Here is a 14,308-nt window from a genome sequence, read left to right as displayed (position 1 = left end):
TTAAATGTAGTACTAGGAAGTGACTCCTAGGTCGTCTCCCAAGGACCGTCTTTTACTGTTAAAGGCTTAAACACACGAAGTGGGGGGTTTGGTTCAGAATTTAGTTATAACACAATAAAATGTAGATAACACAGCAAGTAAAATAGATTGGCTCCTTGTTCGGATTGCAACTCTTTTATCCCTGGTTCTCAAAAGATTACTCTATTAACCACTTAATCCTTGTTCCATCCAAGTTAACCAACTAAGCGAAAATCAACTCAAGATTTCCCTACACGAATTAACCAAACGTATACACCATCAACCTCTTCATAGATTAAGCAACTATGGCATTGAGTACAGCCGATTAAGCATGGACACATTGATACAGAGGTTTAATGGAGAAGAACAAAGCAGAACAGAGATATACAAACATACCCAACCTAAAACAGAGAATACAATCCGTAACAAGAAGCCAACCCAGGGGTTTTAGCCTTCCATAAAATCAAAACGCAGCAGCAGAGACGTAATGCTAAACATTAAAATGAATAGAATAGTGCAGAATGAAATTGGCAGGTAGCAAAATGGGAAAACTTGAAGAAAACGAAAAATGGAGAATAGCAATTGAATGGAACAGTGATCAACTCTGAACATAAAAACGAACATGCATAAAGACAATAAGAACGTAAATTAGAACAAGGCAATGAAGATGAAATGAAATTGTATAGATGAATAGGTCTGATTTTTGTCTCACAAGGAAGAAGAAGAAAAACCAGCGAAAACTAAGCTAAAAACTCAAAACGAAAATAATGGAGGCTGCCCCCCTTGCATGGTAGCAATCCTTAGGTTAAGTCTGACCTAGAATAACTAATGGGCCCCCAATAATACAAGTCTGACCCAACTACCATAAAATAGATTAAAAACTGAAAATAAATGCTGAGGTGCAAAATGATGTTGAGGTGGAAAATGACGTGGCAGCTCCACTTGAAGTCCTAAATTAATTCCAAGCCCAAATAATTATTAAACTGGCCTGAAAATGAAAGGGGGGCAACAGTAGAACTAGGTGATGTCCACTTCTTCTTCACTAGACTAAGAACTTGAGATCCTTTCTTTTCAAAAATATTTAGGTTTTGGATCTTAAGCTCTAAGTCTGTGGCAACAGTAGAAAAAGAGTTAAAATCTTTGTGAAGAAGAAAAGTCTTTTTGCAATCATTTTGAATTAAAAAGTGACTTTCCTTTTTCACAAGATTTTTGGAGAAGACACTATCCTCCTTACTCTTTTCTAAGAGTAGTGTCTTTTTAGTATTGAGAAGGTAAAGAGGTTGTTCAACTAGAAGACATTTTTTAATAGAATGTTCTATTAAAAATTGACTTCTAGGAACAACTTCCTTGGAGGAGACACTACCCTCCAACTCTAGAACCTTCTTTTTCTCCTCTTTTCTTTTTTTTTTTTGATTTCATAAATACTTGATCCTCCAACACTTGTGAAGGTGTGAGAGGAGTCAAGGTATATTTCTTGCCTAGATGGACTAGGCAAATTTTTTTTGTAACACCATCATGAATGGCCTTCCTATCATGTTGCCAAGGGCCTTCCAAGTAAAATGTTGCTTGCATCCATTGGAATTATATCACAAAATTTCATCTTTATATTTTCCAATGCAGAAAGGAACATTTACTTGATCCTTAACTTCTATAGGTCCATCCTTATTAAGCCATTGAAGTTTATAAGATTTAGGATGGGCTATAGTAGTTAGGTTAAGCTTATCAACCAACCTTTGGCTTACAAAGTGTATTATCTGTACTGCAATGTCGAGCTCAAGCTCGGCATCACAACACAAAGTAACCTCGAACGCGCACTAGATGACGTCAACCCGACATTCAAATAAGTCATAACTGATCTCAGGCCCAAGGCCTAATGAAACCCTAATTCACACTAAGGTACGTGCATTATTTATACGAGACTCATACATCCACAAACACTAACTTTAGCATCGGAGTCTCTTTTGCAGGTATCACCCCCACCTTGGAACAGCAATCATACCCAGTGAAAGAGGCTCACCAATCTTACTCAATAGATCGTCCTCCCCATGACCGATCTCCGATAAGAACATTTGGCGCCCACCGTGGGGCCGATCAAGATAGCTCTTATCGGCCACGCTTATGGTATTCACTCGAAGCTATAGTAGACGCGCAACAGATGACGTAGATCACACGACAAGCATGGACAATGAAACATCATTGAGAAGGTTGATCGAACAGGTCGAGCAGATGCGACAGCAACACACCGCTGAACTAACTCTGACCTCGGCTGACAAACAACAGGTATGGATCTTACATGTTGATGGGTCCTCCAATTCTAAGGGTGGTGGTGCAGGTATTATTCTAGAAGGTCCAAATCAAGTCACCTTGGAGCAATCTCTCAAATTTGGCTTCAAGGTGACAAACAACCAAGCGGAGTACGAAACTCTTCTCGCATGGCTAAGGTTAGCTCGCGATCTCGGAGCACGGAGAGTGAGTTGCAACAGCGACTCAAAACTTATGGTAGAGCAGCTGAGCGGGACATACCAGGCTAAGGATGTTCTTCTGCAACGGTATTTCCACGTGGCATCACAGTAGATCTCACCATACATCATGTAACGCGAGAGCAGAACACCAGGGCATCCCTCGCCTACCAAAGACAAAAATTCCTTCCTAAGTCAAAAGCCAAGAAAAAGGCAGCACAAAAGGAAAACCGCAGAGAAAGACACCAACCTGCTCAGTGGCCTAGGCAACCTCCTCGGTGGATGCTTGGGGAGCACCCTCGGGCGGAGGGCTCCCAGTGAGGTTAACCGCGCCAGCATCGGCAGCCTTTGAGGTCACCTCCTCAGCATCTCGAGGGGCAGAGGTCCCCCCGACCTCTTCCTCTCCCCTGTTTCTTTTCCTTCGGGTCTCTAGAGGGGCAACCTCCTCCTCCTGAGGTTCAGGAACCTCATTCTCGGCGACGTTGTAGCGAGACTTCAACTCGCGCCACTTGCTTCTGCCCATTATGCCTGCAAATGCAAGAATTAAATACGTTAGTAAAATAAACTTTTACAAATCCTAACAGATAAAAAGGACGAGATACTCACTCTCTAGACCCCTTTCCTTGTACGCCAAGTTAGCAAGCGACAAAACGAGCTTGCAATCCAAGGGACGAGGAAGTGCTTCTAGGTCTTTAATGGCAGCAACGTCTGAAGCTGTCAACTGCAGGTTGGCCGACTCGTTAAACCTGGCCGGGGCTGGCCGCCAGTAAAGGGGGAACTTCCGCAACCCGTCGAAATATAATACCCCATCTTCCAATGGGTTGACATCTACGAGCCGAACCCGAAAAAACTCTTTTTTGAAGCTTTTGTAAGACTGGGAGTAAAGAGGAAACAGCCCCCCAACCTTACTACCACTCAAAGATGCCAAACCATAAGGAGGGACGCCTAATTTTAGCTGATAAAAATGAAGAAAAATAGGAAGATATAACCCTATCCCTAGGGTCGAGCACAGGACTTAAAAATCCCTCAAAAAGCCCCAACTATTGGGGTGCAACTGGCAAGGTGCCGAGTTGATGAAATTCAAAAAATCACATTCAAATTGGCAAAAAGGAAGACACACGCCCAAGTCCCTAAAAAAGCACTGGTACATGTAAAAGAATGGGGGGTCAAAGGCACCCCCCATATAGACACGCTCATCGGGCCGACAAGGTTCAAGCCGGATGAGCTTGGAAACGGAAGAGTCACAGATCCTATGCGATTTCTGCATGGCATTGCTCTCCATGAATGACCTAAAGATACTCTGGAATTCCCCCACCTCACTCCTGACCCATTCATAGCCAGGGATGCGAGAAAGGGGTTCCTTAGGCTGGTTCTCCCCCTTTTTCTTTTCAGCGGCGGCCGTCTTGGTAGCTACCGCCTTGTCGCGCGCCTTGCCCTTGCCTTGGCCGGCACGGAGGAAGCAGCATCATTATTACCAACCATCAAGAAAATGAAGAGATTTGAGAAGAAGGAGAAGATAAGGAAATCGAAGTACCTGGTACTCCTTTGACAAATAAAAAACAGAAATCAAAGAATGAAAACTCGGTTGCCGGAGAAGGCGACGGAGGAGAACAGAGACAAAGAAAGCGAGAACGGGGATGGAAGAAGCGAAGGTGCAGAAAGTAGAGAAACGAAGAAGCGTCAAGAACAAGACAAAGAGAAAGAGTAAAGTGAAAGGGGAAGGGGCGCAAGAGAAAGAAAAGAAACCTCCAAAATTCAAAACGGCCACAACACGTGTCAGCCAGGGAGCACAATTGACGACACATTTAATGAGCCCCATTATGATGGGCACGGCCATCATTACATAATCGTCACTTCCTATTAACATGTCGCCTGCACGTTTTCGAGAACGAGGCGACGGTCATGACACATGGCAACGTTACAGACAGGCACACGCGAGAGGTCACGTCCCCTCGCCAAGCTCGGCATTAACTCCTCAACTCATGGTCTTCGGAGCTCGGGGGACTAGTGTACTATCCATACTGCAATGTTGAGCTCGAGCTCAGCATCACAACACAAAGTGACCTCAGACGCGCACTAGACGACGTCAACCCGACATTCAAATAAGTCATAACTGATCTCAGGCCCAAGGCCCAATGAAACCCTAATTCATAATAAGGTATGTGCATTACTTATACGAGACTCATACATCCATAAACATTAACTTTAGCATCAGAGTTTCTTTTGTAGGTACCACCCCGCCTTGGAACAGCAATCGTACCCAGTGAAAGAGGCTCACCAATCTTACCCAACAGATCGTCCTCCCCACGACTGATCTCCGGTAAGAACACAAAGTTATTACAAGATCCACTAACAACAATGAGAGAACAAGTTTTCTTAAAAATTTTGCATCTAGAATGGAAAAGGTTCTCTCTTTCTGATTGGTCTTGATCATTGGGTTGGTTGGTAAGTAACCTTTGAGCAATGATGAAGAAGATGAAGTGTTTCCCTCACTTAGGATCTCATTGCCCCTAATGATCATGATCTTTCTTGTGGGGCATTGGAAAGCTATGTGTCCCTTCCCTAAGCACTTAAAGCACTTAATTGAACTAGTTATAGGCTCATCGGAAGGTTTTTTTTTTGGTTTTTCTTTTTCTAGTGGTCTATCCTTTGAATAAGAGGAGTGACCCTCTTTCTTGGAGTCCTTCTTAGGGTAGGGGGTTGTTTCTTTCCTAAAGCTAGGCTTTCTTCTAAATTGTTGCTCTACCCTCACACAAAGTTGAACTAGTTCATTAAGATCTCTATAGGGTAATAGTTCAACCTTGTCCCTAATTTCTAGGTTAAGACCACTTTGGAACCTAGCAATGGTGGTTCTCTCTTCTTCCCTAATTCCAGCCCTTAGCATAAGCAACTCCATTTGTTGCCTATATTCCTCCACACTTTGATTTCCTTGTTGGAGTCTTTGAAGCTTGTCCATTAACTCTGTCTCATAATAGGGAGGAATGTGCCTTCTCCTTAAGGAACTCCTAAGTTCATTCCAATACTTAATGGAGTGCTATCTCATAATTTTTTTTCTCTCATTAGGGAAGTCCACCAATGCATGACACTCCCTTGAAAACTTAGGGTAGCCATGGGAACCCTTCTCTCTTCAATCACATTGTGGCAAGTGAAGAGTTGTTCAACCTTCATCTCCCAATCTAAGTAGTCATCAACATTGTCTTTTCCATGAAAGGGAGGAAGGTCAACTCTAGGTTTGTCTAAGAGAGGTTATTTCATGCCTAGGACTATGTTGCCTAGGGGGCCTTTGATAGTATCCATCATCATGGTGACTACTATAAAACCCTTCACTTGTAGAATAGTGAGTGTGTGAATGTTGGCTTTTGGGCCTTGATGGTTTTTCCTCATGTTTGTGTTTATGGTGCCTAGAAGGCCCTTCACCATCATGTCTTTTGGGCCTAGAAGGCTCATGACCCTCATTGGCATGGGGTTTGTTAGATTCAGCCCCCACCACAAGCTTACTCAACAACTCTCTTATTGTTTCATTATTTTTTCATTTTCTATTTCTCTTTTCCTAATAATCCTTAAGTTCTCTAAGCTCATCTTTTGATGGAGGAGGCCAATGGGCTAAGGGCCCAACTACTAGGGCAATGGCAAGAAGGATGCATGAAGAGTGGGCCCAAGCCCAAGAAAGGCCCATCACTTTATTTTGTTGGGCTTTAGCCCAAGCCCATTAGATTAGGGTTAGAATAGGATTGGGCCTTAGTGCCTTGTATTTCTTTTGGGCCTTGTATTTTCGGCCTTGTAGTGTAGGATTTTCATTTAGAGGTCATGTGAATTTAGAGTTAATTAGGTTACATGTGAATCTACATTAGCATGTAATTAGAAGCACATTTGGTGTGCATTTCGGCCATGTGCAACACATGCACCTGGTGTGATCCGAAATGCAACTCAAATGGCCTCCTAATTACATGCCAAATGAGAGCACATGGAGGGGGTGGCCGGTTGGCACCAAAATTTGAATTTAGAATTCAAATTTTGGCGCCTAGAGTTAAGTTAACCATACCATGGTTTTACTTAACTCTAGGTGAACCCAACTTAAACCCTTAACCTAATTTCTATTATAAATTCCCTTATGGCCGGATTGTGTAACACTTTTGGATCATATATTGATGAGATTTCTTTCCATAGAAATTGCTATCCGAAAGTCACCTTCCCTAACTCTACCCTACTTGAGATCTTCTCCTTGTAGAGCTAGGAAATTCTTCCTTCTTCCGGACTTAGCTAGAAGCAAGCTAGAGTCACATTGGTGCTTCTTGGAGCTTCCATTCCTTGTCATTCTTCCAAGGAACTGAGGATCATTGAGGGAATTCTTGAGGATTTCCAAGTGGAACCTCATCAAGTGGTATCAAGAGCTTCGGTCTTCAAGAGATAAGTTCATCTTCTTGAATTTTGATCCGTGGTTCCAACTTGTTCTTGTGTTCATCTTGAGTTCATCTTGTTCAATTTTTGAGTTCATGTCACTATTGAGTTGTTTCCTTCCTAGATCTAGTTTTTGTTTCAAAATTTGATGGATCTAGTTTGTATTGCTTGAATGATTCATATGCGCCTATGTTATATGCTTTCATGAATCATGCTAATTTCTTCTTGTTCTTGATAGGAAAATTCTGCCTATGTTCGTTTTACTTTTGTTGAGTCATAATTGAAATTTTATTCGGTCAATTGTATGTTGAGTCTTTTATTTTGAAATCCATGTCTAGTAGGATTGTGTAGTTCTTTGATGTTCATCATTCCTAGCTATGCTTGTTAATCCTTGTTAATTTTTGATTTGCATCTTGAAACAATTTTCTGGATTTGGCCGAGATCCATTTCTTTTCTTTGGTATAAGCTCATGAATTTTGTTTCATTTTTGAGTTCATAAACTACTACTAGATCATTAGTAGTTTTCTTAGAATTTTAGGCTTCCAAAATTTTTGAAAATGTCTTACACAAAAATTTTAATTCCGTGAGGTTTGATTTTGTTTCATTGGTGTGTGCTGGAAAATTGTGTTTGGATTGCAATTTGAATTTAAAAATTGGAGCCAAAACCGTGCATGTGCTACTTAAACCAACCAAGCATCAAAAACATGTCACATGTTCATTACATTTTAACCTAATTTGTGTGGCATTTGAATTTCAATTTGAATCCGGTTTTGGTGCTTCATTTAAGGTGTGACCGAGAATTTGTGAGGTTCTTTTGAATTAAAAGAAAAAGGCAACTCCTAAGATTTAAAAAAAAAAAAAAAAAGAAGAAAATTCAAAAATCAAAAGTGAATTTAAAAAAAAAATGCTAAATCTAATTTGAAAAGCAAAAGCCAAATTAAGGAGTTTAGTTTCTCAATTTGTTCTTCTCGGTTTCTACTTGTTTTGGATTCATTAAAAGAAATTTTCAGCTCACCTATTTTTGAGAGTTTGGTTTTGTGCATCTACTCTAGAACCTTTCTTAGGTTTGTTCTTCTTTGACCTAGTTTAATCTTGTCTTTTGTCACCTATATTCACTTCTCCTACTCTAATCTTCTTTCCTATAATTCTTCCATACTTGTGTTGTTTGTTTTCATTATGGAACTCAAATGTGACCTATGCTTGACCTAGTTTATCTCCTTAGAAGCTAGTTCTACAAGGGTCATCAAAAGAGGACTAAGAAAAGGAGGAGGAAAGGGAAAAGGAGGCTTTCGGATTTGGCTATCAAACACCAAACACTTGTGGCTGGAAATTTGAAGTGGCTGGACTAGCATTTCCGTGAAGAATTCTTGGAGATTCAATTGAAGATTGTATTTGAATTTTAAAAAAAAAATGTATAAGCATTAGTGACCGATTTTAGTGACCGATTTTACTTTACTAATTTGAATTTTTGTTGCAAAATTTGGTCACTAATCCATCACTAATTCTTTGTGGCTGTTTTTAATACATCATTTCAGCCACTTGTTCTTTGTTGTTTATACTTTGTATTTGGCCTTTACAAGGAGTGTCTTGGGAGTGTCTTTGGTACACAACCATCTCTCCTTAAGTTTACAATTTTCGTTAGTACTTGGTGGGAGTGGTCCTTGATTGATCTTTGGTATCTCTCAAGCTCTCACCTTAGGACACGTTTAGGTAGTTTAATTTTTGTTGCTTAATCCTTGTTTTACTTGCTTTCATACGTCTAGCTTATCATAGTTCACAAAAACATTCAAAAATCATTTTCATTGAAAAGAATTTGGTAGAGATTAACTACAAAGGGGATTAGTAATTTTTACTTGAAGAGGCTTGGTTTTTAAGTGGCTCCTAGTAGCTCACCTCCCTCCAAAGTTCAATTTGTATACATAATCCTCTAAGTACTTAGTCTTAACCTTGCATAAAAACAATTGATTTTCAAAAATCATTTCTCAAAAAGCCCCTTTCTCCTATAATGGAAGAGTTTTCTACTCCTCAAAGTGATAGTAATTCAAGTGATTACAATGACTTGTCAAAAGTAACACATGAATTAAGATCACTTAAGTTTTGGAAGAAGCAAGAAGCCAAGCAAAAACTTAAAGAAAAACTTGAAAGAGAGGCTCAACTTGCTACTTTAGAGGAAGAGATTCGAATATTAAAGGAGAAAGAAGAAAAATTACACCACAAGCACCGAAGTAGACATAGCTCCCACCATAGTTCTACTCTAGGAGAGTCAATGAATGATGATAGCCTTGCTTTGGGAGATCATTATCAACCACCTCCTAGAAGAGTGCATAGGGCCCCCAAGCCAAGGGAATCTAGGGTAGATCTCCCTTATTTTCATGGGAAAGATGATGTTGAGGGGTACCTAGATTGGGAAATGAAGGTGGAACAAATTTTCACTTGTCATCAAGTGAATGAAGAAAGAAAAGTCTCCTTAGCAACCCTAAGTTTTCAAGGTCACGCCATGTATTGGTGGACTTCTTTAGTGAGAGATAGGCGTCTCCATAATGACCCTCCAATTCAATATTGGAATGAATTAAGGAGTGCCTTGAGGAGGAGACATATTCCCTCTTACTATACTAGGGAGCTTATCAATAAGCTCCAAAGACTCCATCAAAAAAATATGACTGTAGAAGAGTATAGACAAACAATGGAGTTGTACTTAATGAGGGCTGGTATTAGGGAGGAAGAAGATATTACAATTGCTAGGTTTTTGAGTGGGTTGACTTTTGAAATAAGAGATAAAGTAGAGCTTCTCCCTTATAGGGATTTAAATGATTTGGTTCAACTTTGCATCAAGGTTGAACAACAAAATTTAAGAAAAGGTTCTAAAAGCTCATACTCATCATCTTTTTCAAAAGTTGACTACAAGAGGGAGGGCAAGAAAAATGATTTCGAAAAAAATACTTTTCCCTCTAAAAACCTAGACAAAAGTAAAGAAAAAGAAAAAGAGAAGAAAACAAACACTTCACACACTAGCACTAAGACTAGTGAAATAAAATGCTTTAAGTGTCTTGGGAGAGGCCACATTGCTTCTCAATGCCCTACTAAGAAAGTTATGATTTTAAGGGGCCAAGACATTTATAGTAGCCAAGATGAAGCTACTACTTCTTCATCTTCAAGTGAGGATGAAGAAGAAGCAAGTGAAGAAGAGTCATGTGAGGTTACTTACCCTTATAATGGGGAACTTCTTATGATGAGAAGGATCCTCAATAACCAACCTAGTGATACACAATCCCAAAGAGAGAACATCTTTCATACAAGATGTAACATTTCAAACAAGGCTTGTTCTCTCATAGTGGATAGTGGGTCTTGGTGCAATTGTTGTAGCACTAGGATGGTTGAAAAGTTGGGTTTGACTACCACACCCCACCCAAAACCTTATCAACTTCATTGGCTTAATGATGATGGGGATATGGTGGTCAACCAACAAGTGGAAGTAGAGTTTTCTATAGGGAACTATCAAGATAAAGTTAAATGTGATGTAGTTCCTATGGAGGCTTGTCATATTTTATTAGGTAGGCCATGGCAATTTGATAAACAAACTCATCATGATGGCCTAACTAATAAAATAACTTTCACACATAAGGGTAAAAAGTTTGTGCTTCATCCTTTATCACCTTCACAAGTGATAGAAGATCAAGTACAAATGAAGGCCAAACGTGAGCAAGAAAAAGGAAAACAAAAAAAAGTTGAAAAAAAAAAAACTTCTAAAAATTGATGAAAAGGAGGATTCTAGAGAGATTAATGTTCCCTCTCTAGAGATAGTTCAAGAAGAGAGTTTTCAATCAAAACCTTTACACAAAACTTCTCTCTTTCTTGAATCATCATCTCATATCCTCATGTGTAGAGGAACATTAACTTGCACTGCCACATCTTCTTTGGAAACTACTCTACCTCTTGAGGTGAAAAATCTTTTAGAAGAATTTGATGATATATTTCCCAAAGAAGGTCCAGTTGGACTTCCACCTTTTAGGGGAATAGAGCATCAAATAGATCTTGTGCCTGGGGCTAGTCTTCCAAATAGACCAGCTTATAGGACTAATCCACAAGAAACCAAAGAGATAGAGAAGCAAGTACAAGAGTTGTTGGAGAAGGGCTGGATTCAAAAGAGTCTAAGTCCTTGTGCTGTACCTGTCATTTTGGTGCCAAAAAAAGATGGAAAATGGAGGATGTGTTGTGACTGTAGAGCCATCAACAACATCACCATAAAATATAGGCACCCAATTCCTAGGCTTGATGACATGCTTGATGAATTGCATGGGTCATCCATATTTTCCAAGGTAGATCTTAAGAGTGGATATCACCAAATTAGAATCAAAGAAGGTGATGAGTGGAAAACCGCTTTTAAGACTAAGTTTGGATTATATGAATGGTTAGTAATGCCTTTTGGGCTTACTAATGCACCTAGCACATTCATGAGGTTGATGAATCATGCTCTTAGGAATTGCATTGGTAAGTTTGTAGTTGTTTATTTTGATGATATTCTAATCTATAGCCAAAGTCTAAGTGATCATGTGGATCACCTAAGACAAGTATTTCTTGTTCTTAGAGACAATCACTTGTTTGCCAATGTAGACAAGTGCACTTTTTGTGTAGATAATGTTATCTTTTTAGGTTTTGTGGTGAGTAAAAATGGGGTTCATGTGGACCCCGAGAAAATCAAAGCCATCCAAGAATGGCCTATTCCTACTAATGTAAGTGAAGTTAGGAGCTTCCATGGATTGGCAAGCTTTTATAGAAGATTTGTTCCTAACTTCTCTACATTAGCTTCACCTCTCAATGAGTTGGTGAAGAAGGATGTGGCCTTTGAATGGAAGGAAAAACATAACTTAGCTTTCCAAGATCTAAAGCATAAGCTCACTCACGCACCTGTTCTAGCTCTGCCTGATTTTTCTAAAACTTTTGAGCTAGAATGTGATGCTTCAGGACTTGGCATAGGAGCTGTGTTGTTACAAGGTGGCCACCCAATAGCTTATTTCAGTGAAAAACTTCATGGGGCTACCTTGAACTACCCTACCTATGACAAAGAGTTATATGCTTTAGTTCGTGCCCTTCAAACTTGGGAACATTATCTTGTGACCAAGGAATTTGTCATACATAGTGATCATGAATCACTTAAATATTTGAAGGGACAACATAAATTAAATAAGAGGCATGCAAAATGGGTTGAGTATTTAGAACAGTTCCCTTATGATGGAAAAGGTTAGGAGGAGTGGTAGATGACTTCTCCTTAGCTTCTCCTTTGCTCGGATCTTCTTCAAGGAGATGGAAACCACAATGATGAACACTAGATGGAGGATGATTCACGGATTGGAAGAAGGCTTAAGCCTTGGATGGAAGCATCCAAGCTTAAGGTTCAAGGGAAAGCTCACTTCAAAGAGGAGGAAACCTAAAAGGGTTCCTAAAAGTGTAGCTCTCTAAATTTGGTGACTCTTGAAGAAATTTGGCTGAATAAGCTCTCAAATTTCATTATTCTCAAAAGTGAATACAAAAATGTGAAGGGAGGACTTAAGTATGCACGGAAATGAAGCACATAGGCACCTAAACCAAAGCTACACAAATTGGCGCCTAAAGTTTGAATTCAAATTTGAAATTTGAATTCAAACTTTGGTGCACATGTGTAAGTCCGAAAATTTAGGTACCAAGGTGCATTTAGGTCTGATTTGAGAGTCATTTAGGGTTAATTTGAGTGTCACATGTTCAGCCACCAATGGTGCAAAACATGTGACTCAAATGTAACTTAAATGGCTTCCAAATTAAACCTAGTTTAACCTAATTAGCATACTTTAGTATTCCTTGTATTTTCCTATTCTAATGACCTAATTACATTGGTCAAACAATTACAATGGAAAGGAAAAATTACAAGAATGAAAATGAGCCCAATATTGGGTACCAAAAGCCCAAAAGCCCATGAAGCCCAAAACTAGGCCCAACAAGCCTAAAACCTAAAATGCTACTCTATGTGGTCCAAAATACAAGACCAAAATATATGATACCTATACTAACATGATGTATACAAAACATATGAAAATAGCTATAACAAAATATGGCCCATGAAAAGTTCAACTTGGGCCTTCCCAGGCCCATCAGGCCCATTGGGCCCTGACTGGCCCAAACCTTCATGTCTAGCCAACTCCTCTTGGCTCCTTCAATATGTCACCTCTTGCCTTCCTAGGCATGATTCCATCACCTTATGTCATCAAATACAAAAAGGGCTCTACTAATGTAGTAGCTGATGCATTGTCAAGAAGACATGTTTTATTGAACACCCTAGGTTCTCAAATACTAGGGTTTGATGACATCAAGGAATTGTATGAGAAAGACCTTGATTTTGATAACTTTTATTCTTTATGTATTCAAAAACCTTACCAAGGTTACTATATTTCTGAGGGGTTTCTTTTTAAAGAACATAAACTTTGTATTCCCCAAGGATCTATTAGAAAACTTTTGGTTAGGGAGAGCCATGAGGGTGGGCTCATGGGGCATTTTGGAATTGACAAAACTCTTTCACTTTTGAGAGAGAAATTCTTTTGGCCTCATATGAAGAGAGATGTCCAACGGTTTTGTAGTAGTTGCATTGCTTGTTTACAAGCAAAGTCTACCACTAAACCTCATGGGCTATACACACCCTTGCCTATATCCTCTTCTCCTTGGGTAGACATTTCCATGGATTTTATCCTTGGTTTGCCTCGAACCCAAAGAGGAAAGGATTCCATATTTGTGGTTGTGGACCGTTTTAGCAAAATGGCACACTTTATTCCATGCCACAAAGTGGATGATGCAAGTAACATTGCTAAGTTATTCTTTCAAGAGATTGTGAGACTACATGGGTTACCCAAAACTATAGTCTCTGATAGAGATGTTAAGTTCTTAAGCCATTTTTGGAAAACTCTTTGGGCAAGGCTTGGAACTAAACTACTATTTTCTACCACATGTCATCCCCAAACTGATGGGCAAACTGAGGTAGTAAATAGGTCTCTAGGGACTATGTTGAGGGCAATCCTCAAAGGCAATAAGAAGTCATGGGATGACTATCTTCCTCATGTGGAGTTTGCCTACAATAGGGTGGTTCACAAGACCACTAACATGTCTCCATTTGAGATTGTTTATGGCTTTAATCCTCTTACTCCATTAGATTTATTACCTCTTCCGGATGTTGCTTCCTTTATTCATAAAGAAGGCACATCTAGGGCTGAGTTTGTCAAGAAATTACATGAGAGGGTTAGAGATCATATTCAATCCCAAACAGAAAAATACCAAAAATACAATAATAAGGGTAGGAAGGAAGTTATCTTCAAGGAAGGTGACTGGGTTTGGCTACACCTTAGGAAGGATAGGTTTCCTTCCAAAAGAAAGTCAAAGCTTAGTCCTAGAGGAGATGGACCCTTCCAAATCCT

The 14,308-nt window shown here is 39.6% G+C and overlaps 1 protein-coding gene across 1 annotated transcript; it reads left to right on the top strand.

Moving 5' to 3' along the window:
- Window positions 1-2,136: 2,136 nt before the first annotated feature.
- LOC145954917 (uncharacterized) lies at window positions 2,137-2,592 on the top strand. The gene has a single exon (XM_083069607.1). It carries the CDS (start codon window positions 2,137-2,139, stop codon window positions 2,590-2,592), a length of 456 nt encoding a protein of 151 aa, XP_082925733.1.
- Window positions 2,593-14,308: the final 11,716 nt, after the last annotated feature.

Source organism: Cajanus cajan, chromosome 1, assembly GCF_000230855.2.
Source record: "Cajanus cajan strain Asha chromosome 1, NIPB_CcT2T_4, whole genome shotgun sequence".
NCBI lineage: Eukaryota > Viridiplantae > Streptophyta > Magnoliopsida > Fabales > Fabaceae > Cajanus > Cajanus cajan.
This window is presented reverse-complemented; position numbering and strand designations above follow the sequence as displayed.

Coding starts and splice junctions, on each gene's coding strand:
- LOC145954917 (XM_083069607.1), top strand. CDS start 2,137: ATGGTATTCACTCGAAGCTATAGTAGACGCGCAACAGATGACGTAGAT.